This window comes from Eublepharis macularius, chromosome 7 (assembly GCF_028583425.1).
Source record: "Eublepharis macularius isolate TG4126 chromosome 7, MPM_Emac_v1.0, whole genome shotgun sequence".
NCBI lineage: Eukaryota > Metazoa > Chordata > Lepidosauria > Squamata > Eublepharidae > Eublepharis > Eublepharis macularius.
The window spans coordinates 104,270,328-104,295,914 of record NC_072796.1 but is presented as its reverse complement, the minus strand read 5'-3'; the positions used below and the strand labels follow the sequence as shown (position 1 = coordinate 104,295,914).

At 40.6% G+C, this 25,587-nt stretch overlaps 1 protein-coding gene across 1 annotated transcript in view; it reads right to left on the bottom strand.

The window, feature by feature from the left end:
• RALYL (RALY RNA binding protein like) overlaps positions 1 to 25,587 on the bottom strand; it is a 205,340-nt gene that overhangs the window by 32,551 nt on the left and 147,202 nt on the right. Inside the window, exons 3-5 of the mRNA XM_054985052.1 lie at positions 23,918 to 23,950; positions 3,863 to 3,910; positions 1,709 to 1,872 (exon numbers count right to left, since the gene is read on the bottom strand). Of these exons, the coding sequence (XP_054841027.1) occupies positions 1,709 to 1,872; positions 3,863 to 3,910; positions 23,918 to 23,950 (245 nt within the window). The remainder of the gene's footprint in view (positions 1 to 1,708; positions 1,873 to 3,862; positions 3,911 to 23,917; positions 23,951 to 25,587) is intronic.

Sequence of the window (25,587 nt, the reverse complement as noted above, 5' to 3'; positions counted from 1 at the left end):
AAATGACTTTGTAGGTAAGGTCACACGCCCTACTATACAGAGATAATGAAGTGATTGGCTTGTTCTGGGTTCTTTTAGACTCAACAGGGTCTTTTGGACTTAAGGGAGGGGAAAGGGGAGGGATTAATCCTTCTCCTCACACATCCATAGACGGCACTAGCAGTGCAGACAGGGCTTAACATCAGGATGGGGAGCCGGGGACTGAATCATTTCTCAGCCACAGACATGGCAGGCAGTTATACCAGAGGCCCTGAGTGTAACAGCAGTATGCTTCCTCCCAATTTGATCCCAACTCTATACATCCAGTCTTGGGAATAACGTGAATCCCCCTACCATACTTAGGCCATAACCCAGCCTGGTACATTCAGATTGCTTTTACCTGACTGCAGTCTCTTCGTTTGTAAAGGATTTGCGACATTTTTGCTGAGGACAATCCAAGAAGGACACTATGTCCCTTTTGTTACAGAGAGCTCTGGAGCCCCAAGGGAATGCTTGATACAAGCTTTCAGCTGTGCTTCTCTATTGCTTAGCAGCTTGTTTATAAAGCACCAACACAATCGCTTACTCGTCACACGGCTGTCTTCCAGGTCTTTATGCTGGCTGACTACAGAATGGCAAATACAGATTGCACTATTTAGGACAATTAAACAAATCTCTTTTGGGAAGCTGTGTACTCACACACTTCTAGCTCCTTGGGGATGCCACTATCATCATCAGTGTGAGGCTATTTCGTTCTGGATATTATAGAATGTTTGCCTTTGAGGCAGCTGAAAATGTTTTGTTTTGCTTTTCACATTACACGAGTGATTGTTTTTTATATATGATTTTATATGATTGTCTTTTAAAGTCCCTTCCCAGCCAAGAATGTTTTAATTGATTTTATCTTATATAAGTGTGTGGAGTGTATATAATATCATGAATGGGGCACGATATAAAGTATCTATAATCATGTCCCACCTGTCTTCAAATTTGGCCAACTGCCACTCTCTACTCATAAACTGCTTTGCCAGTGTGATTGGCAGAGGTATTGTCAAAAATCTTGGAGAGAAGAAGGCAAGGGAAGGTAACAGGCTTTTAAAGGAACACACAGTTTTTCAGCTGGTAGTAAGTCCTGCAATTGCCTCATTTCATCAAGGAACTGCTTATGGAAATTTTGCTTCTTTCCTCTCCTTTAGGCAGCTAATCGCTGATAATTTACCAGTCAATCCTCACTCTCACCTCGGACCTATTTGTATGTCTAGAAACCAATACGCCGCACACATTTCTCCTTATATTCATTTTAATCCAGAGGTGGACAGATGATTCCTTTTCATTTCACACTGATCTTTGCAGTCATCCTACGCTGCTGGACACGGACTGGTGAAAGTCTGGCTTACATCCCCAAGTGGTTGTTAAACTCAATGGGTGGACTGAGGCCAGTTGCTATTTCCTAGTCTAACTCACTTCAGAGGATAGTTATGAGGATAGATCCTGATTTATATGATCTATGTGGACCCCAAGTGTCAACCGAGCCATAATAGGGTTTCCTGCCAATACGAAATAGCATGCTAAATTTTGCTTTGACAGCTGCTAATTATATTGTAGTTTGGTAGAGCAATGAATGTAGAATTTATTCATAAAACTGAATTCTTCATGAACCAAGAAGTTACTAGGTCACATACTTTACACAGTATCACATGCAACCTAAATAGTATACTATTTAACTCACATTTGGATCCTGATGAAGAAGTACCACTTGACGCAGATCGTGATCCTCCTTTCATGGAAAACACACCCTTTCCTCTGCGAGTTGCTGTGACTGTTACACGTGGACGTTTGAGTGGTATCACTGCACGAGGTGGTGGAGGGACCCGGCCATGGTAATCAAACAATCTTGGGGAAAACGAAAACAGAGGTTCCAGAGTAGTTTATTGTGGTTTGATGTCAGGGAGATCTCGCAGACCACAGTTTCCTGTTTTCTAAGAGAAAATGGCCCTCTGAAATCACGACTTTACATCAGAGTAAAATTAGATTTTAAGGATCTTTGTATGTTGAGAGGAACATTCGTATTTCATTCACACTCAAGTGCATGCCTTATGTGTAATTTCAGTGAGCATTACAATTGGCTGTTTATTTCAGTAGGGAAAATTTGTTCCAAATAATTTCACATATCTTGGTAATTATATCATGAAATTTTGATTTTAAAAATAGCTCTATTATGGCATTAATGGTTTTTAGTTATAGTTTTTTGATTCAGAGTAACATTTATAGGAACAGTTAGGATGTTCTGTTCTGAAACTAAACCCTGCTGGGTGGGGGGAAAAATCTCCTTAATGAAGAACAAATCTGCTTACAAAATGATTAATTTCACTATTCATAAAAATCAATGGGAGATATATCTGATTGAATGAGAGGAGATCAGTGCTTAAAAAGATACAGAACTATGCTTGTCCCTTTGTTGAAATAACACCTCATCCCACAAGTAGCTTGTGTAAAATGTACAATCATGAATGACAAATACGAATTGCCCTTTGTTAAGGCTTTTATACAGCCTTCCTAAGTAGGCAAAAGGTTGTAGATCCAGTTTTTCCAGATAGCTTTCAGTCTTTCAGGCTTCTAGTTCATGCCAATTCATATGTGAATGGGGAATGTCTAATAAGACAATAGAACATTGCCCCTCCCAACCTTGTTGAGCCTGTGGACACTTTTTAGAATTTTGAGAACAGGCACTGACTTGCACCAGCAATGGAGGCAGCCATTTCCAAATAGATACCCCTGGAGGTGTATTCTGGGCTATTCTGAAGCACCTCCTGTTCCAGTGAGGTGGAGGAAAGCCAGGACTGCCTCTGCTTTGGGATAGAAATGCTCTGCGGAAAAGGAAGTAAGTGCCAGAAAACACATTGCAGAGTGAGTGCCAGAAAACACCTTCTTGGAGATTGCTGGAATTGGCCTCTCTGAAAATATATGCAAAAGCTCACCCTCCCACCAATACATATGTTTTTGAGATCTATGGTTTGCTGTAATGCTAATAAACAGGTTGCATGATGATAGATGCAAAAGATGCTCATAGAAGACATTCAACCCAATTTTCATACACAAACAGTAGCATAGTAAATTGTGTAAGCTATGCTCCAGATTGAACTGTATAGAAAATGGAATATGCAGGAGAAAAGCTCTTTAAGAATCAACATCTGTCAGTTATACCCTGAATATGTCTTAATAGTTTAGAAAACTCAAAGCTCAGAAGAGCTTTTCAGCTGAGAGAACATGCCAGCGTAACGACATGAAATATTTTTGATAACTGCCATTCTATATTATACTATATTTGACTTGCCTAATTCTATGGATCAATTTTAATAGCAGGGGTATAAGCAGTGACAACTGCTTGATCTGAATCATATGCAAAATCCTATGCATGGTGAGTGAAGTGGAGCCATCTGGTACCACCCTACTAGCAAAGGAAGTCCTCCCTTTCTTATCCTGTTTGAAATGGATGGTATTTGCTTATGCAATCTGTGGCTTTATGTTTATCTGTGGCTTACATATGCTATTCATCCCTCCCCACAAGTGGCCCTTATACAGCATAGCTGTGAAAAATATGGCTTAGGAAACAAGCACTGGGACTTGGACAGGATGAAACCATTATCCAAAGCCTCAGTGCCTTTTATGGCTCAGCACCCTAAGATGGAGCCATAGTGTTGATGAGATGTGCCCTGAAGATGAACTGTAAACTAGAAAGTTGAAGTCACAAAGAAGCAATAAAAATAAATTGTGTCCTATGAGGAATAAATTCCAAACTTTTTCTGACCCAATTATATGAAATTGTGACAAGTAAAGGAGTGTAATTTATGTACCCAAAAACAAGAATAAAAGCTACACATACCGACTGTAGAAATCATCTCTGTAGTAATCATAATCAAAGACATAACTGCTGCAAGAAGAACACAAAAAAAGTAACATGAGATGATCCATGTGGCATTACCCAAAAAATAATTTTATGGCATTTCAGTCCTAATTCAGTTTTATATCTTTGGAGCCTTTTTCCTCACAATTACTTTATATAATATTATTCATAATATTGTTGGGACTGCAAGGCATAAAGGAAATACTAGTTTAGATCTAATTAAAAGAATGAACACATCTTGTCCATGCCCTCTGTTTTTACCATATTCAAAGACTTCGGTAAGACACTCCAGTTCTATCAAAGAGGTTTGTCAAAGGCAAACTACATGTTTGTGTTCCCTTGACCCAACTCAGATTCCCCACAGCCACACAGCTGTTGTGTGCTTGGACACACAGCAGCTGTGGGGAATGGCTTTTTAAAAAACAAAGGAAAGCCCAATTGGGTTTAGACACACCACCATGAGGTGAGGAGGAAGAAGAGCTCCCGCTCCCCTCCCACCACCATTTTCCCATGCAAAAACATGGGAAACTGTCAGCTTCTGTCTGGCCAGTTTTTTCATACCCTCCATGCCGAAGAGAGCTGTGGTTCTTGAAAACTTATGCTATAATAAAGTTGGTCAGTTTTAAAGGTGCTACGTTGCTACTACAGACTAACACAGCTAACTCCTCTGGATCTATAAAAGATTAGTATCAAATATCAGAATGTGTCTGCACTTGAGATGGGCACGAAATGGGAAAAAAACGAACCCTAACTTTTGTGGTTTGTCATGTTCCATGAACCACGAAACATGAACTTTCACAAAATTGTCCCATTTCGTGAAATGATTCATTAGGTTCGTGATTCTTCAGATCCCAGGGCCCTATAACGGCCCCCTTCATACCCAGAGATGCCAAACTTGCAGGGAGACTTCAGCAGACTCTCCTTCAGTCACCCTCCAAGTAGCTCTCTTCAGGCTCTCTTTGCTGACTTTTCCCTCCCGTCCTCCTGGCCACCTGCTTTCTGCTGCTGCTGGAAGAAAAGCGGAGCGAATCTACTTGGGTTTTCCTCTCTTCAGGTTCTCTTTGCTGACTTTTCCTTCCCGTCCTCTTGTCCCCCTGCTGCTCTGACATGCCCTCCCCCCCCCCGCTTCCAAGTTCTCGAAGGAAAAACTGAACAGAGTGGATCCACTCAGGATCTGCTCAGGAGAGCTTGGGGGCAGGAGGGGGTGGTAAGGCATGTCAGAGCAGCAGGAGGACAGGAGGTAGAGAGTCAGAGAAGGGATCCTGAAGCTGGCAAGCAGTGAACAGTGGCAGGAGCTGCTGAGGCTGCCACAGCCGCTGCTACTCCACCATCTTGTTCTTAAAAACAGAGAAGGGAAACAGAGAGGGGAAGGAGTCTCAGACTACAATTCTCAGGTAAACTTGCGCAGACCCACCACGTGTAACTCATCATTTATAGCTTTGCTCAGCTCTCAGGTTGGCAGTGAGAGCTGTCTATCAAGGTTATGTGGGCGAAGATTAAGGTTTTCATGGCAACAAAAGGTCTGCAGACATTCCGGGCCTATGATGCCTAGGGAATCAATGGAACGATGCCAGCCTGTCTGGCATCATGAAGCATTCACGAATCGAATGAATTGGCCCCAAAAGTCATGAATTTCATGAAAAATGTGGCCCAATTTGTCATTAAATTTGATTCGTATTTCAATTCGTGTCCATGTCTAGTCTGCACATCTAATGCTACATTTCTATCATTCAAACTGCAGATAGGAACTGCATTTTAATTTTCCACATATGAAAAATTCCGTTCATGCAGAATCAGGAGAGAGCTATGATAAACCTTCCTGTTTTATGATTATGTTCAAAGAGTTTTTAGTGGAAGAGTATTCAATACTTCATTCTGAAATGATATATTCCATAATTCTACCATCTCAATTCACTACCTCATTCTGTCGATAAGAGATCAAATCTTACTTATTCCCTGTGTAAACAGCTCTTTGGGGTTCAAAATTACCTTTAAGGGCCAACATACATATGATAGAAAAACACACGTTTGGCTAATTGCAAAAGAATGCACATTGATTCAGATTGGTGTCTAACAGTGTGGGGGGTTTCACTCTTCTACTTCTGCTCAATGTAATCAAAACTAGGCCACCAACTGGACTGTTAGCACTTCAGATAAAGAGATCTCTATTATTTATTTATTTAGAAAACAAATATGCTGCCTCCAGAGACAAGCTTGAGGCAGCTCACAAAATAAAACATGATAAAATCCTTGAAAACAGCATCAAATCATTAAAATTACCAAACTATAAAAACCCAGCCATTACAAACTCAGCCTGAGCACAAAAACAAAATGAAACATTTAATAAGCTATAATGACTCTCATAAAACAGTTCTCAGGCTAGCAGTAGAGTGCAAAAATAATTCCCCACTCCAGCCTCCACCCCCCCCCCACCTGGCTGGGGGTGGGGAGAAAGGTGCGGGAATGTGGTGTTGGGAGCGAAGTGCTCCGGAAAACCCCTTGTTGTGCCAGAAATTACATCATTCCTGGAGCAAAGAAGAAGTTATGGGTTGCACTGGGGGCACTCTAGAAGATGTAGGCGTGACATCTTATTTTGGACCAGCTTCTGTTAGTGTAGGCCCCTGCAAACGTTCAATATTTACAGAATCCTGAGTCCTTTATCAGGTAAAAAAGAAATCTAAATAAATCCCAGTTATTAGAGTTCTGTGAAACTGAAACGCCTGTAGAATCATAGAATCATAGAGTTGGAAGGGGCCATACAGACCATCTAGTCCAACCCCTGCCCAGTGCAGGATCAGCCTAAAGCAATATTCATCCAGCCTCTTCTTGAAAACTGTCAGTGAGGGGGAGCTCACCACCTCCCTAGGCAGCTGATTCCACTTTTGAACTACTCTGACTGTGAAAAAGTTTTTCCTAATGTCCAGCTGGTACCTTTGTGCATGTAATTTAAGCCCATTGCTTCGGGTCCTACCCTCTGGTGCCAACTGGAATCAACTGGAATCAACTTGAATCAGGCCTCTGCAGAGTGTGGGAATGCTGCTGAACTCCACAACAACCCGATTCCAGTTGAATCGGGCCGCTGTGGAGCATGGAAGTGCTGCTGCGCTCCGTAATGGCCTGATTCAGCCCGATTTGGGCTGATTCAAGCCTGATTGGCCTGAATCTGGGCCAATTCAGGCCTGATCAGGCCACTGCAGAGCGAGGGAACACACGCTGCAGCTGCCCGATCCGGCTTGAATTGGGCTTGATTTGACCCAAATCCGGCCCGATTTGGCTTGGATCTAGCCCGATTCGGCCTGTATTGGCCGATATCCGGCTGCTACAGAGCGTGGGAGCACTCCTACGCTCCACAGCGGCCTGGGAGGTGCTCCCCCCCGCTGGCCAGGTAAGTAGGGGGGTAGAGGATGGGAGCAGGGAATTGATATCCCTACCTGTGGCCTTGGAGAGCCATTGCCACTCAGTCTAAACAATACTGACCTTGACAGACCAAAGGTCTGATTCAGTATAAGGCAGGTTCATGTGTTCAACTTACATGTAGCCCACTGGTACATGTGCAGTCCCAGTGAGTCAAATAGCAGCTTCCCAGGACCCTTTCAGGTCTGAAAACCTGATCAGGAAGGAAGGCTTAAAGCCTTCTTTCCCTAGATGCAGTTTTGCCAATTTGAATTGGGGTCTACGTTTTACCTAGGAAGTCTGCTTGACAGAATCTGGGATGGATGGACCCTAGGACAATGCATATTATAGTCAAACACTGAGGGCTGAATGGCTGGGTCTTTACTATGTATTAACACAGCAAAAGAACTCTGAAGATATTATTAATGGTCAGGGGGTTTGTGTGTGTGCGTGTTTTCCAAAGGGGAGAATTGTTTTTTGTGGCCACTTATTTGCCCATCCAGACTTATCCAGAATAGATTAGAATAAAGTGAAAGGATTAAAAGATACTCTATTTTGAAATTCCAACCTATTCTAAATAGGAGATAGGAAATAAAATTACATTAGTAATTCCATCCTCTTTTGACACAAACACAAGGAGGTAAAAATGAGAAGCCAGGGAAAGTGACATATAATTATAGCCAATCTTATTTTAATTTAAGCACCTGAACTCAAACTGGTGATGTGGCAGAGCTTTTTAAAATGAAAAAGAGAAATGAAACAAAGTGGAGGTTGAGAACAGAAGATGGAGAAAACATCAATGCTAAAATATAATCAGCAGGAGATCAAACAATAAGGAATAATATTTTGAGGCCTGATCCTGTGCCAGTAAATATGGCAAAAACAACACAGTACAATACAATTAAATAAGTTGTTCTCACTATACTCAGAAGAGCTATGACCAACCAGATTGCGTGCAGTATTACTGTGCAAAGTTGCTATGTAGAAATGGGGTGTGTGTGTGTGATGGGAATGGGATGTGCCATTGCACCTGTGCTCCATTCTAATGATTCTCTAATATCGCTTCTTTTTTTTCGGCCAGAAATGACATCATGGTGTAGCATGACACTATTGATACATAGTGTCTTTACCCCCCTCCCTCCCGCCAATCCTGTTGCTAGTTGCTATCCTTTTAAAAGTCAGTAAGAATAGAATTGAGCTGCCTATCACTAGCCACATTGCCTCACAGCCAAAAAGGTTACTGTCTGGATTTCATATGTATAACTTTGGTTTTAGGCCAGGACACCAACTGACATGGTAGAATTTTGTGGTGGTATCCATAATTCCTGACTCCTTTGTTGTCAAGATAGAAGATGTTAGTTCCACCTATCCCTTCATGTGTCACCCCTTCCCAGTTCTTTGTTTCTATATGATTGGATTGAGGGAGGGTGGGTAAAACACCCCTGGTACATGTAATTCGGCTAATTTTTAAATGATGCTTCAGTTGTGTGGACATACACATCCCTTCTGCCAAAATAAGAAAGAAATTGGAATGGGAGGACAGTCAGAATTCTTGATAAAAAGCAAGAGGGCTTCTCCCCCCTGAAGTATTCTACAACGTTGCTTATGTTGATAACTCAGTTACAGTTCAAGATGGGGGAAGTTTATCCTTTAATATTTCTTAATGTAATGATAGTTTGTTTTACACACACAGCAGAATAAAATGGAATGAGTTGGTAACTATATTGAGGCGATAGAATAGACTTTGCACTTCAAACTGCAAGAGGGAAAATCTCATTTTGGAATGTTCCTTCATGTTAAAAAAAACCCTGCAAGTAGAAAACTATCACAAAAGGAGCGGGAACTGAGCTAAGGTCCATCACCCTGATGCACTCATTTTTACTTGCATAGAGTCTACTTACCACCAATTCTGTTGTATGTATAGTCAGGATCTGAATAGTAGAAGACTTAGATGGCAGGGGAGACTACAGCACTTTAGATATAGATGGTGTATACCACTGTTTGACATACTGCTGTCTGATGTAAAAACAATCAAAATTGAGGAGACACATTTTAACCCAGTCCATCTCTCTTCTGATGTGTAAGTTTTCTCCTTGAAGGAAGCCTTTTAATACTAGAGAATATTTTTTTAAATGTAGTTTTCTTACATGGCAATCTAGTTTGTATTCACCCTTTTTATAATGATTTAGGAGTTTTTAGGGAAATGACATTTGATTTGTATATATTGACCACTATTACCTAGACAAATTTGTAATTGTGATTGTGAATGTTGTCAATAACACAATTCAGAGCAACTAAATATCATTTCCAAGCCCAGTTTATGGTTATTTTATATCTCCATAGCAGCTAGTTGTCCTCCTGGCTCCCCCACTTTTCACATCCTTAGGACAATCCCCACCAGCCCACTTCTGAAGGAGCTTTCAGAATTCTGGACTAGGTTTGCCAGGTGCCCACTGGTGGCAGACAAACTCCCAGTGGTTTGCCCCTGTGCCCAGTAATCAGTGGCAATGAACAGGAGGAGGCAGGCTGTCTGGCAATTGCCCACCACTGGCAGGCAGCCCCGGCAAATGGCTGCGCACGTACTCCTACACTCCGTGCAATGACATTGCCTCTGGCATAACTGGACAGCAACGCAAGAGGGCCAATTCTTTAAGAACTGGCCTGAAACATTCCTGTGCCCTACACAATGATGTCACTTCTGGAAGCACACATGTGCAGGTTCATTACGGCGAGTACCTACACGCCCCGCTTCCCAGCAGTTGCCAGGAAGACCTGGCAATTCTAAATCAGATGCTGCCTTTAATACGACTCCTTTCCATGGGAAAAAGTGTAAGGTTAGCCAGGTTGTTTTTGTATGCTGACTCAAGGATCTCCTGACAAGCAAACATCCCACTGCCCTCAACACCAAACTAGAATATAAATATTTTAAAAACCATTTGATAAGGTCCCTTATAACAATATGGGAAAGAATTGCACCACAAATATATGTGAAGACCCCTCAAGAGGTCTCCCCACTAGAGGCATTCACACAACCAAATGTATACTCCACAAATAAGATTATCAGATATATCTTCCTAATGCAAATGAAAAAAAATGAAGGGGTGGAGAAATGTAAAACATTATGGGTATGGAACTTAGGTAATAATATTGACTCTGCTCAGTGGAATGAGATATGGAAAGTAAACATTAAAATAACTAAATCTGCTACGTTCAAAGAGAACTTATATACAATGTTTCATAGGTGGTATCTAACACCAGATAGACTGGCTAAAATGTTTAAAAATATGTCAAATAAGTGCTGGAAATGTAAAAAAGGGACATTCTTTCATATGTGGTGGTCCTGTAAAGAGGTGCATAGATTTTGGATAATGGTACACAAACGAATACAAACAATTTTGCAGATACCAATTCTGCTCAAACCAGAAACTTTTTTATTAAACTGTATGCCAGATATGAGCAAAGAGCAAAAACATTTGATAATTCATGTAGTAACGGCTGCTAGAATTTTACTAGTGTCTTACTGGAAACAACAAAGAATTCCACAGCAAGAAGAGCTAATAAAGAAAGCAATGTAAACTGCGGAAATGGACAAATTAACTTCACTAATGAAAGGACAAATGGAAGAAGACTTTTCCGCACCATGGGATCCCTTCTATAAATGGATGACAAACGATTACAATGACTAAACGTAAATGTAATATTAAGGGCAATATATGATACAATGTAACTCACAGGTAAAGATGTAGCAGGATGAAATACAGGAGGTGAAGAACTAGATAATGGATATAGGCAAGCATAATAACTGTCTCATGTTTGGCTGCTACAGACTAACAGGAGTTTTCCTTTGAAGCCAACTGATACACACACTAAAAGGAGATGGCAAAGGAATGTTTTGGTTGCTCCCTCCCCCCCCCTAATTGCCTCTTCTCTCTCCTCCTCTTCTCCTCCCTCCTCCTCTGTATTTGACCAGTCTCTGTATCATGCATCTGACGAACAGAACTTGATTCTCGAAAGCTTATGCTACAATAAAATTGGTTAGTCTTAAAGGTGCTACTGGACTCTTTTTGATTTTGCTACCACAGACTAACACGGCTAACTCCTCTGCATCTATGTTTGTTTTATGTATTTGTGAAAAATAATAATTTTTTTAAAAAAAACAGAAACCCAAACTAACATATTTGCATCATCTGGAAATAGTTTTCTGGGTTATTACTAAGCATCATCCAGCTTTATAAATTATTGCATATATTCTTCATATAGGTCATTAAAGACTTTTTAGGGAGACCTTATTGTCTGTTTCTCAACAAATTAAATTTACCAACTGACAATAATTACCATCTCCAACCATAACTACAGCTTCCTCATTTGTCTCTTACATTTTAGTCATTGTGCATTAAGCACAAACCTAAAGCACTCTGCAAATGAAAGCTATTAATTTATATGCAGACATGCACACTGTTACTAAACATTATTACTTTGCTACATAACAAAGAGCAGCAATTAGCCTAGATTTACTATTTAAGTGTTTTATGTGTCTCCACCAAGAAAGTAAAAAGCAATTTGCTCATGAAGAGAGATTAAGCCTGCTTCAGGGGACTTTTTCATGTGGAGTAAAGTGGCCTTCTCTTGCATGAAACATGTTTGTCAGGTATTAATTTAGTTTTAAACCAGGAACCTCAGGGCTTCTAATAAAATGAGCTCCTGTGTAAAATGGAATTGTTCTGGATGACTTTTTTATCAAGAAAACAGGGTTGTAGGATAGACAGGCAAGCCTGGTTTCATCAGACCTCAGAAGCTAAGCAGTGTTGGTCTTGTTTAGTACCTGGATGGGAAACCTCCAATGAAGAACAGGGTTGCTATAAAGAGGCAGGCTATGGCAAACCCCCTCTGTTAGTCTCTTGCCTTGAAAACCCCAGCAGTGGCCTCCATAAGTTAGCTATGACCTGAGGTTGATTTCCACCAGGGCTTTTTTTCAGCTGGAATGCGGTGGAACAGAGTTCTGGAACCTCTTGAAAATGGTCACATGGCCAGTGGCCCCGCCCCCTGATCTCCAGACAGAGGGGAGTTTAGATTGCCCTCTGCGCTGCTTGGTGGTGCGGAAGGCAATCTAAACTCCCCTCTGTCTGGAGGTCAGGGGGCGGGGCCACCGGCCATGTGACCATTTTCTCTGAGGGCAACCCACTGAGTTCTACCACCTCTTTTCCCAGAAAAAAAGCCCTGATTTCCACCATCATAGTTTTAATGTCTTGGGCACTTTTCATCACACAGTTTATTGTTCTTATTGTTTACACTGTTTTTATTGTACTATTCTTCAATTTTGTGTGGAAAATGCGATCAAGTCACAGGTGTCTTATAGTGATCCCATACAGTTTTCAAGGCCAAAGACAAACAGAGCTGGTTTGCCACTGTCTGCTGCATCTGTGTAGTGAGTGACCCTGGACTTCCTAGTGGACTCCCATCCAAGTACTAACCAGGAATGACTCTGCATAGCTTTTGAGATCTGACAACATCAGGCTAGCTGAGTCATCCAGCTTAGGGCCTCAAATTTCATAATCCTGTTTTAGTACATTTTGTTGCATATATTACATTATTTTTATTGTATTGTTTTAAAATGATGTAATCTGCCTTAAGAGAGAAAAGTGGACTATAAATGAGGTAAGTAAATATATGTTTTCAGGTTTCAGATTCCATTTTTAAGTGAAGAAGGAAATAAGAATGTGCAACATCATCAAGTGTTTCTGTCAGACAATATGAAATCTATGTGCTGTATAGGCATGAACCATTATAAATTTTCAGCTGTTGAAATTCTGTGTTTTTCTGATGAAAACAAGCTATAGAGCTCAAGGACTTCGAACGGTGTTGCAATATGCTTTTAGGGTTGCTATCCAGTTTCCAGGAATGACATCAACAAAGTGCACTGGACTAGGAATAGTGTAATTTACGTTGAAAGGAGCTCTGATTTTATGGCTCAGCTGTCATGCAAAGCTATAGTTTAATTAAACTAACAATGGTAAATTGATCATCTAAATGCAGACCAACCCATTAACTGCACGCTTAGTTTGATTACCTGAAACCAGGATCTGGTTTATTTTTAATCACAATCTTTACTTTGGTTTCATGTGACATATGGGTCAAATCCACATTACTCATTCTAAGTCGCATGTTCCCCGCATTCCCCACGCAATCCCCAGTGCTGGTCACATTACCTCATTAAACAGACGCATTTCATTCGCATTTCTCCCGAATATGTGGTCACAGGTTTTCAACGGGAGTTTCACGGTGGCCGTGAACGGGCCAATGCGCAATTTACGTGGTTTTTTTAATAAACCACCCCTCTTCCTGTCTCTCCGGCCGTTCTGAGAGTTCCTATTGGCTGATTCAACTTGCAAGTGCTCCGTAGTCTGCAAAAGACTGTTTTTGACTTCATAGCATTGGATTTATTGATTATGCTGTTTCTGAATCAAATCTGGTAGTTTGCAAAATCATTTTGGGGTGAATCCACCCTTAGAACGGACTCGCAAAACTTCCTTTTTAACTGTTTTTTATTTTTTTTATTTTATATTACTGTAATATCGAAATTATGAAATATCGAAATAATGACACTCCAAGGAAGTGAAACTTCAGTAAAATTCAGGCACTGAACTGTCCTGCATAGGAAATGCCCACGAAAGCTTCCCACATGCTTCCAAATTTCCAAAAAAGAAACGGGAGAGAGCCATCAGTGCTGTCAGTGGGGGAAAGAGAGGCATCATTATCTTCAATGATGTTTCTTTATAAGGCAAGATCGAAATAACAGAAAAGTGCGCTCAAAAAAATTTAAAAAAATGGGCGGGAAAAAAGGTACCGCCCAAAAAAGCGGTTTTCGAGCGGCCGTGTGACCAGAGGGACGCGTGAGAAAGATGGATTGGAAGCAGGAATGTGAACGAAGAGGAAAAAATCACGGATTGGAGGCAAACGGAAGATAGCCGATAAACATGCGGGTAATGGGTGAATGTGGATTCGACCATGATCTCAGACCTCCTAGCTTAACCCTGGCTTGTTTCCCAGCTTCATTTTGCACACTCTCCAAGCTACAGTGATAAGCTGAAAGATGCCTTTCACCATCTCTTGTTAGCAGTCTCCCATTCTATGCTCTCTATGCTGATAGTCTGCCTTCCAATAGTGTCTTCTCTTCCAACCACTTCTGCTGTGGTCCTGGAAACCAGCAAACTCCTTCTTTACATATAGGGAAAATAAAGTGAAGCCAATAGAGCTTTATCTGTTTTAAGCATTTATGCTCCTGTAGTAAAGTTACTTACACAAGGATACTTATTATGACACAAGCTCACTTACTCTCTCACTGGCAGATTTTCCCTCCAAAATGGTCAAGATTGCTTGCTGGGGCTGGGCAGCTTCTGGTAGTGTGTCTCTGGGTATAGTTTAAAGTTCCTTTTCTCCCACACCTTAAGACATATATATTGATAACTTATATTCCAACCTAATTGCTTGGTAGGGGAGAAGCAAGAGCCCACATCTTCTGCAAATGAAATGGCACTAGAGGCCAAGTAAAGTTCAAACGGAAACAGCAGGTTTATTAAACTGGCAGGGTTGGTATATAGATAGGCAGGGAAAGAAAAGTTGAGGAAAATTTTAATTGTAGAACAGAATACTTCACAAGCATTCGGCACAATAATCTTCTTAAAGCTTAGTTCCAGTAGTTACAGGTCTTAAAAGTGAGAATTTGGTGGTTTCAGACTTAGATTACATTAACAAGGTTTCTTCATAGATTTCACTTTACAGCTTAGGTGTTCTGACTTCAATACAACACTCTTTTCCCTTTACACACTAGACCCAGGGCCCTACTCAGAGCCAAACCTCCTTTTTAGACACCTGGCAGCAATTATTCTTCACCAAAAGACATAACCCTGTTCTCTTGGCTGAAGGGGAGTCTCCTTTCACTACCCACTTCTTCTGTACTTCCAATTCTATCTTGTCTGTGTAAATCAGTGCTGGCTTTCACCCTTAAGTACTTAACGAAAAGTCTTCTTTAAACCTAAAGCTGTCCCAGTTAGGACAAACTTATTCCTTTTTTCCTCACACAGAGGGTTACTAGTTTGATCCTTCTTGTCGGATTCCAAACTTCAACTCCTTCAACAATTCTGTCAGCACCAATTGTTACCTTTTCACTGGCTAGTCACAGGAAGGGAGCAGCCTGTCAGTCATTCTCCCTTCAAGCAGTTTTTAACCCTTTCCCAACCAATCTTTGGGTGCTGTACTTAGTAAACCTTTAATTTAAAATCCCATTCTGTCACAATAGTATTTACTCTTGGTGCTTTGTGGGTGTCTTATTGGAACACTGCTTGTCAGAATATTTAAGGTATGTGGTTTGGATGGTGTTTGTGGACAGGAAAAAAAAAACCCTAGCCACGGAGTATTCCAGAAAACCTGGGGAAAGGGGTGGGTTAATAATGTAGTGGGTAATGCAAATTTTTACTATGGAAAGGAGCAGAGGTGGCATTTTTACATAGATATATTTGGGTGGAACAAGGCTGGCAATTTTAGGATGTAACTCTGATACCGAGTCCATTTTATGTGACTGGGAGAGTATGTGCATTATATTTAATTCAGCAGTGGAAGGCTGGTCAACTCTCCACATATTGTCAAATGCAGTGCAACAGTTTAAATCAGCAGTAGAAGACTAATATGACTGGGATAATGTTGTGATCTCATTATAAATACTGCTCCCATGTCTAAATCTATGTGCAAAGAAATCACTTCCAATACAATGACAGCACTGATGACCCCATCAGAAAACACAAAAATCCCAAAAGGCAAATTACTCAACTGTCAGCTTCTGTCCACTAAGGAAACAATGGCAAATTACTCAACTGTCAGCTTCTGTCTACTAAGGAAACAATGGCTAGGGAATACTACTGAGCCCTTGTAGACTTGATAGCCCCTGTGTAGAAAGCACCTGATCCCATAAATAGCACCTTCAGGTAACTGCTGGCAGGTTGCAAGCTGCATAGCAGCCTCATAAACTAACTTGAGGACTGAGTGGCCATACATCATTGTGAAGAAGTGAATAAATATGTTCTGTAGTAATTATGCTAAATGCTAAATGTGAAATTGACTAGAGCAGCTAATCTACCACACTACGTGCAAATCCTAAATATAGTAATCTGTTTTCTCTCTGTATTGTCGAAGGTGTAGCACCTCTGAAGATGACACTGAGAGATCTCTGTCTTTTGGTGCTACACCTCTGAAGATGCCAGCCACAGCTGCTGGCGAAACGTCAGGAACTACAATGCCAAGACCACGGCAATACAGCCCGGAAAACCCACAACAACCATTGTGTTCTCTCTGCTTGTTTAGTGCTCAAAAGAACTAGAGCTTAATTGAAAGAGAGGGTTAAGAGAGACTGTAAGAGAGGAAGCTCCTATTCAAAATGAACTGAACTTTCACCAGGGCTTTATGGATGCCTTATTAGCACTTTGCATAAGAATTCGACCTACAGTGGATAAAAGAGATGCCATCTACAAAATCTTTCCCCTCTCCTGCATAATCCTCATTTACCTCAGTAAGGCATTAGCAGAATTAGCATCTGATAAAAGCAATTGCCTTTTCCCACCTGAGACATGACCTTTGAGATTATGTGAGGTATGATGCCCTTATTCCTCCTCCTTTACCTATTGATGCTTTATAACTAGAGATGGGTACGAACCGGGAAAAAAATGAATGGTGAGGTTCGTGGTTCATCGCATTTCACGAACCACGAACTTTCATGAACCTGTCCTAGTTCGCAAACCAGTTCGTTTGGTTGGTGAAAACGTCCCAACCAGGTCAGCAAATTGTCACTTCCGGGCCAGCAGAAGGTCACTTCCGGGCTAGCAGAAGGCCATTTCCAGGACACCAGAAGGTCTGCAAGAAGTCCATCCCCTGTTGCCTAGAAAACTGATTGATTGGCACCAGGCTGTCTGCAGTGATGAACCAAAAAAATGAACCAAACGAACCAGCCTAAAGTTCGTGGCGGTTTGTCAGAAATGGGCTCTGATGAACTGCTGCTTCGTGAACCACTAACCAGCCTGGTTCATCATGAAGTTTGGTTTGTATTTCGGTTCGTACTCATCTCTAAATGGAAAAAGTTTTCCAGTGGTAAATGGACAAATCAAGTGTCATGGTTTCCTTCCACTGTGTAAGGTGTAACAATATTTCTAGGCTGAAAGGTAATGAGTTGCCACTCTTGCAAATGTATGCCACCTTCAATGTATATTCAGGGCACTCTTGTCAAACTGTACACATGTATGATTGATTAGCCAATTTATTGGTAATACGCTAGATGTTGCTGTAGAGCAGTTTGACATGACAGGTATAGAAGAGTTTCATTGACAGATATAGGAATAAGTGATGAATTCAAGCTTTGAAAATGTTCCTACTGCATTTAACTGAATGGCACCTTGATAAATTAAAATTACTGTTGTAGCATCAGACCTGAAAGAATAATCACTTTCAAGCACAAAAACAGAACTCTGGAAACATTCTGTACTCCCAGAAGGAATAGTAGCCCAGGGAGCACTAAATGCAGTGGAAAAGCACAATATGTTAAACAACCATTAATTACCAGATGACAACTAGAGTTCAGAAAAATGGGGAAAACAATTTCCAAAGAAATAGGTGCAAGGTCTTTCTTCTTCTGTGGTAAGATCAGTTTATTGGTCAATGCAAAAGTTTTTAACCAGTGACTATAATTAATGAATGAAAGGATTTTTGTATCTGTTTCCTTGAAGTAATCCTATGATATACACAACTGTGATTATAGTTGGTCTGGCCACAACATTATCATATGCCTAGAAAGTAGTCATTTTACTATAGATTCAATTTAAACACTCACTCCCCCGCCAAAAAACTACACCAAATAATCCACATTTTACAACCTGTATAAAATATGCTAATCAAGTAATTCAAAATCTTCTTTGACCAAACAAAAGAAATGAATATGCATGATGACTTTACTATACTGTCTTCAACTACTGCCTTTCCCAGTCATTTTAATGGCTCTACAGCCCAGAAACGATTTCCAGGTTTAGATCCTCTGAACAGCCTTGTTCCAGCAGAATGAGGCTTCTGCAGAATGAGGCTTCTGCTTCACTGGAGGAAAGTTTTCTCAGTAAGTGGAAGTTTGTCATAAGATCCAACCTCTAGTAAAGGGTGTTAAATCAATGAAATTTACATTGGATTCAATTCTATTATGCAGCAACAACAATAAATATAGATAGCAGGTCATTGAGTATAAATTATAACAAGTACCATACTTTGAAGTCTGAGTTGCTGCAGCAGTTATTTTCTTCCTGGGTCACCAGGGGAATAAGAGTCCTAGACCAAAAATTCTCCTTGAGGTCCATTTTTACTGTGTGGAGTATGTATCAGACATTGATCAGTATGAATGTGAGCTAGTTTTAATTTGGCCCAAATCCACACTAAAATAGTCTGAATTTAAGGTCGCTTCTATATGGGGATTTTGCCCTGTGTGGACAGATGGATTCCCTCGCTTTTGGGAGGTGCTTTCTCATGATGTCATGCTTATTCTAAGCACAGCTTGTGAGGCTCCCAGGGCTTTCCGTTTTAAGTGAGAGCAAAGGAAGAAAAGGAGGGAGGTGCCACTGTGAAAAACCTGGTGTGATCATTGGTGCATCAGCACTTCTTCGCCAGCAGGGGGGGGGGCAGGGACAGCAGTGAGTGGCATGGGGGTGGAATATGCAGATGCTGTCCCCACGTGCCTCCACCTTGCTCACATCTGCTTCCCCAGTAGGCAGTCATTTCCTTCCACCACTCCTTAATGCTTATGCTTTTGGAGATACTGAATTAGGGAATGCACCTGGCCAAAGGAATGCCCCCTAATCTGCAGTGACCCACCCAATGGTTATAAGGGATCTTTGGTCAAGTGGCAAGGTGCCTATTCATTTCCAAGACTGAGATTTTCAACATTCCAAAATCTATTAAGAGGAATAATACAAGGATCTGGTCTGGAGAATTAGCAAACTGAAGCAATGCATTTAATATCAAGCATTCAATATACATATCCAACACTAGAACACCACTAAAAGAAACCAAATATCCCAAGCTTCCACACACTGTGTGACATACTCCATTTGATATGATGGCTGAGACTGGACAAGGTAAGATTCCCCCTATTCTAGTGTGAGTTAGTATTTTATCTGCACACACAGTAAACCTAAATCATATTTGTCTCTAAAGCTACCTTAGACATTATCAGCAGACACACCATTGCTTTGATACAGTCTACTGAATCAAGCTATCATAATAATTTCTCAGAACAGCCTACAGCAAACTATCCTATCTGTATCCTCTAAACTGCATGAAAGAGTTTCTTCTTCTCACCTGTGAGACAATTGCTTATTTTAGCTTTAGCATTTTCAGTTTCCTTCTAGCGAGAGCCCATTATCTTTACTCATCAATACTGGGCTTTGAGACCCGTCATGTTTTCTATGAATACTCTGCACAGCAGGACAAGTTTATAGCTGATAAAATATAAACCAGAATATAAAATTCATCTTTCTATGAAACTTACATGGAACCAAAGGATTTTCTGAACACTATCAATTTAGTAATAGCGTCTTTGTTCTATATAAAAAAGTAGAGTCTACTCAGTTTTACCTGCTATCTACCAAATGGTATCATCAAAAAGACAAACTGTTTGCCTCAAGGGGCTGCTAGTGCAATCTAATTCTGTTGATGCAAGTTTGTTGAAGTTTCCTCTTATAGAACAGAGGGAACATCAATAAACTTGTATCAGCAGAAAAAAGGAAAAGAAGTCAAGGAATCATATTATTTACTAAATATACATAAATCTAGAAAATTAGCAAAGTAATATCAGATTGTGCTTTATCTTCCCCTGGACAATATACAATGTACATTCTGCTGAGTGGTGCCAGTAATTACCAACTAATGTTTTTGCTGGTATTGAGGAAACAGTGCAGAAACCTGAATATCAGAGGGCCTTCACAGGGATCCCAGGTCCCCCAGTAGAGGATCCTCCACTCCCACCCTCTGCCCCCTGCCACCACTCACCTGGCCAGTGAGGGTGAAAGGTGAGGAAACAGGCCTCCCGGATGTGCTCCTGGGGTGGTGCGATGATGTCACTCCCAGGAGTGACATCATTGCACACCGCCCTGGAAGCGATCCTGCACTTTGCAGCGGGCCAATTCATGTGCAGATAAAATGCTCATTTCTTTGAATCGTGACTGCTTGCCAAGTGCTGCTTCTCTGTTTAAAATATTTCTCTCCTTCCTTTCCCTGACCACAGGCTCTGGCTTAAGGTGGCTAACCATCATTTCAGTAAATCAGCAGTAAAACCTCATAGAGTCACTGCTAAGATTGCAGAGAGCCACCTTCAAAGGAAACCAATAACAGCCTCTGATTTTTCTTCCAATGATCGGGCAATTCCAGAATGGACAGCTAGAGTGTGGTACCAACCCTTTAAATGATGTGTAGGGAGGAACGATGTAGAAGCCACCCACCTACAAGCACCAACAAGTGTGCAGAGCAAATTGTGAGGTGGAGTGTAGGAAGTTCTGGGTCTATTCTGGAAATCATTCCTCTCCAAGAGAAACTCACATTTCCAGCCTGGAATATATCAGTTATGTAATTTGGTAGAATGTTATTTACCTTTGCAAAATGAACCTTGCAGATTACAAAATGGATCTATTCTTAACCAGGATTCAGAATTCTAGATATGTCCCTTGTATCTATGCTCCTTGTTGGAAGTGAAGGAATGTGCAATGTTTCCTTGCACTAAATGCCCCAATATTTCAGAGGCAGTAGAGCTAGTGTGGTAATCCTCCTTCTTGTCTGTTCCTCCATTGTCTCTGTTACCCAGATTGCTATTCTCAGCAAAGTTCTTTCCTTCTGGCTGCTTCTTTCTCTTACTGCCTCTGTGCTCTCTCGCTCTCTCTGACCTCCATGAAAGTACATGTGCTTTCTGAATCTCTGTACATCCTAGCTTAGACAGATAGCGAGAACGCCTACATCTTCTTTCCTATCTCAGTATGGATTTCTCTAACAACAAAGAGTATCCATTTCTTTTCTAAAGCATGTGGATTTTATTCTAACGCTGCCTCTTCCTTTCACTAGCGCACAACCAGCTTCTGCTAATACTCCGACCATCTCAAAAAGAGATCCTGGATTTGCAGCCTATTTCTGAGAAAGATCAGTTTATAGATCTCTAACATTTTGATCTCCAAAGTGTTTTTAAAGTAACCATGTACAGATTTCAAGACACCTCAGGATAAAAAGTAACTATGACACTTCTGTAAACACAATGGATAAACAAAATTGGCTATTGATGTATGAGCTCAATTTGAGCTGTCATCAGTTTTCTAGTCTCTAGGTGTAAACCACTGATTCTCTCAAAAGAGTCAAATTGATGGAAAGCTCATTGTATTTGTAGTGATATTCCAAAAGTTGATCTGGGCTGAATTCAGCGCATAATGCATGAGATCCATGCATTATGGGAGGACGCAGCTGGACATCAGCATGTGTGACAGAAAACTGCAGCTTTCACACTCTCGTGAACAGACCCTTAAGAGCCCTGATCAGAGTATTTGATGTGCTGCAAAGGAGCTCTTGCTTGTGTGGGCTGCTCCAGTAATATTAAAGGCAAATGGCTAATGCTGCCTCCAAAGAAAATACAAGGACAGTCTTAAAAATCAAAGAGCTTCACACTTGCTACTCGCTACTGCTCATGTGCCTGTAAGAAGCAGGTGGATCAGAGAGCCAGGATATAAAATTATACACAGCTTGCAGAAAAACGTAAGTAAAAAAGTGGATACCAAAAAGAAAGAGAGAACATCATAGGAAGGTCACAACATAATTAGGAGTGGGAAAAATTATCTCTTGATATACTGATCATTTCCATTATTCCTACTTATGTTTTTAAGTAACTGTCTATACTCTGGGATTGTCCAAAGTGAGCCTTATTTCAGGAACTCACACTTTCAAAAGGATGCTTAACTAGGACCCATAGGGTCTTTTGGGCAGTGCCTCTAAATTGTGGAATTTCTTTTCCTGAGAGTTACAAGAAGTATCATCATGATGCCTTGTGGCATCAGAACGCCCCCCCCCCCCGCAAAAAAAACATGACCAACTCAATATTTTTGGAAGGCTTTTGAATAAAATTGTTGATCCTTGAAGTTTTAGTTGCATTTAGTTGTGGACCCAGAGACCTCGTCGCTCTTTTTGCCCTTGCAGCAGGGAAAATTCAAGGGAAGGTCGTGACTCGTGACAGCACAGGGCTGTCAATAGGCTGCAAGCACAATAGTGTTTTATTCAGTTTGTATTGTATGTTTTATCTGTATCGTCGCTTATATTTTTGCTACTGTTTTATCGTTTGCAATGGCCTTTCACCCAATGCAATAAATCTTGAACTTGAACTAGTTGCATTTAGTTTTTTAGATTACTGTTTTAATATTGCTTCATTGTCCAAGATGTGTAGTTCCTTTTTTACGGAAAACCAGCCTAGACAGTTTCCAGCTAAACTCATTTGACGTGTAATCACGAAACAACCTTATGATTTTGAAATACAATTATCTGCAAATAACTGCCAGGTTTTACTAGGCCAGTACTAATGTTAGTCAGGCTGCAGCCAAATGTAACAATAAGCAGACTAGGATCTCTGTCCATGTGTGATAAGACCTACATACTGAACAACAGAATAATTGGAAATGGAGCTGCAGCAGTCATATATAACAGAATAAGTACTGAGAAAGAACTTCAAGAGAAAAGCTTCTTATAAATAAACGGATTTTAATATTGTCTCAGAATTTTAATGAGCTCCACAGGAAACTGAGGGTGATACTAAATCCTAATTGCTGTTGAAAGCTATTAACAGAACTAGAATGAGCAAGCAGGAGCATGAACATCACCCCCATTTTGTAGTCACTGTATTGGCTACCTATCAGCTACCGTACTCAGTTCAAGGTATTAGTTATCACATACAAAGCTCTTCACGGCCTTGGCCCGTCATACCTTTGGGACTGCCTCCCTCCCTATGTCCCTCCACAGAAGCTTTGCTTATCTGAACAGGGTCTCCTACAGGTGCCACCCTGCACACGGGCAAAATCAACAGCAGCCATTACGCAGGCTTTCTCTGTGGTGGCCCCTACCTTGTGGAATGGCCTGCCTGAGATCAGGAGAGCCCCCATTCTCCTAGTTTCTGCAAATGATGCAGAACCGAATTATTCAAAAAGGCTTTTGTATTGTAGGGAGGGGCTCTCAGATGCTGTGCTAATGAGACAAGGACCATAGACTTCACCACTATGTTGCCTTACATACTACCTGTTGTCTTAAATATGTGCTCCTATGAGCTACTTGTACTTCATGTGGTCTAATGTCAGCCCTAGAATTGTTTATGTTTGGTTTCAGCATTTCTTTAAATTAAACTCTATATGGATTCTTACTAATGCTATGACTTTGTAAACTGTGTTTATTTACCCTATGGCACTGTTTCTGGAAATGTTCTTGAAACTGACTGTACTAATCTCACACTGTAATCCACCTTGAGTCTCTGTGAAAAAGGCAGACTATAAATGACATAAATAAAATAAAATAAAATAGTATAACACTTGGCAAGAGATTTGTACTCACCCAACGGACAGAAAAGGCTCCTTTGATTCAAGTCTGTTAAACAAACAACATATCAAAATTCATAGTGTGAAATTTATATAAATCCATAAATTATGTACTCAGTCTAGGGAATGCTGGTGGGGGTCTTAGGGCTGGCCAAACAGAATAGAGAGACTGAGCATGGACCCCAAACCTCTACAGCATCACCATTTTTACTTTACATGGAACACCCAAGAAGGTAAGATCTTTATTTGCATTTTCCACCTGGTCCAGGTTTTTACATGAAGGCCCTCAAATCCTAGAACCATCACTGTTAGGCATCCACAAGAAGCCCCTTCAACCAAAAGAAAAAGGTGACAGTTTAATTCAACTTTAGAGTAAAGATTAGAATCAAGTCAAAAACTCAAACTTCTGCATTCTGATAAAAAGATACAATTGGGTATGGTCATCTCTGAAGATACATATTACTCTGTGATGGCCTGTGAATAAACCATAGCAATTAAAAATCTGTTTGAAATCTATTCTCAAGAAGGAATTCAATTTGTTCGAAAAAGGGCTGCCCTCAGTTTGACCCTCTCTTAATATATTTGACTAAGTGGTTTTAGGTGATTTGTAGTGATGCAGTAAATTACTTCAGAGCGTTTCAGGCAATAGAGGAAAGCAATTATCCATTGGCCTTTAATTTCAATTGCTCTTTAATTTAAATTAGTAACAGTATAATGAAACTAAAATCAAGATGTTAAATGGCAACACTACATAGAACAGAATACACTTTGAAGATGTGAGTTTATTCACACACTGTCTAATTGCCATTGAGCACCCACATTTTTCAGGGTTCCTCATGAAGAATCTCAGATAGCATTTGATTTTTTTTCCTGTTAGTGAAATATTACACATTATATCATGCCTTCAGTGCCATCCCCTCTAAACTCTTCAGTCAACTTTTTTCTGTCAAGATGCAGCCGACTTCTGGTGAGACCCCACAGGGTTTTCAAGGCAAGAGACAAACAGTTTGCCATTGCCTGTTTCTGTGTAGCAACCCTGGACTTCCTTGGTTTGTGGTCTCCCATCCCTGCTTAACTTCTGAGTTCTGACAAGATTGGGCTAGGCTGGGCTATCCAGGTCAGTGGATTTGTAGAGAGATAATTCTGCTAAGAATGGCAGGCTTGAGACCAATAGTTTTCAATTTCACTTGCTTAGCAAAATGGGCAAAATTGCTCTAAAACAATCAACACGAGTATTCTTTATAGGAATCAATAGTATGAATTTTACTCTGAAGTGTTCTAAATCAATAAACTTAAGACTATAAACAATTATAAAAGCAAGAACTAGCTCTTTAAGGATAGTAGAATTCTGTGATACATGATGGGAAGTACTAGGGCTTTTTGAGTGTGGATTATATGTCACTGTTGTGACTAGAAACCAGAAGATGGAGTTACAGGGCTGGACACAGCCACCTTTTCTGTTAGTTAAAAAGGAAGGACCAGTCCACTTTGACCAGTCCAAGAGCTGTGTACAAAAGTCAGGGCTGTAGTAAAGAGGGGAATTGGGTGAGATGAAGCAAAAAAACAAACAAAACCCAAACAAACTGGCTGGATCCAACCCATTCATTTCAAGGCTACCTTATATATATTAAAACCCTGAATAACACTTCTGTTATCTGAGGAAAAGGTGTTTGGAGAGAATGCATG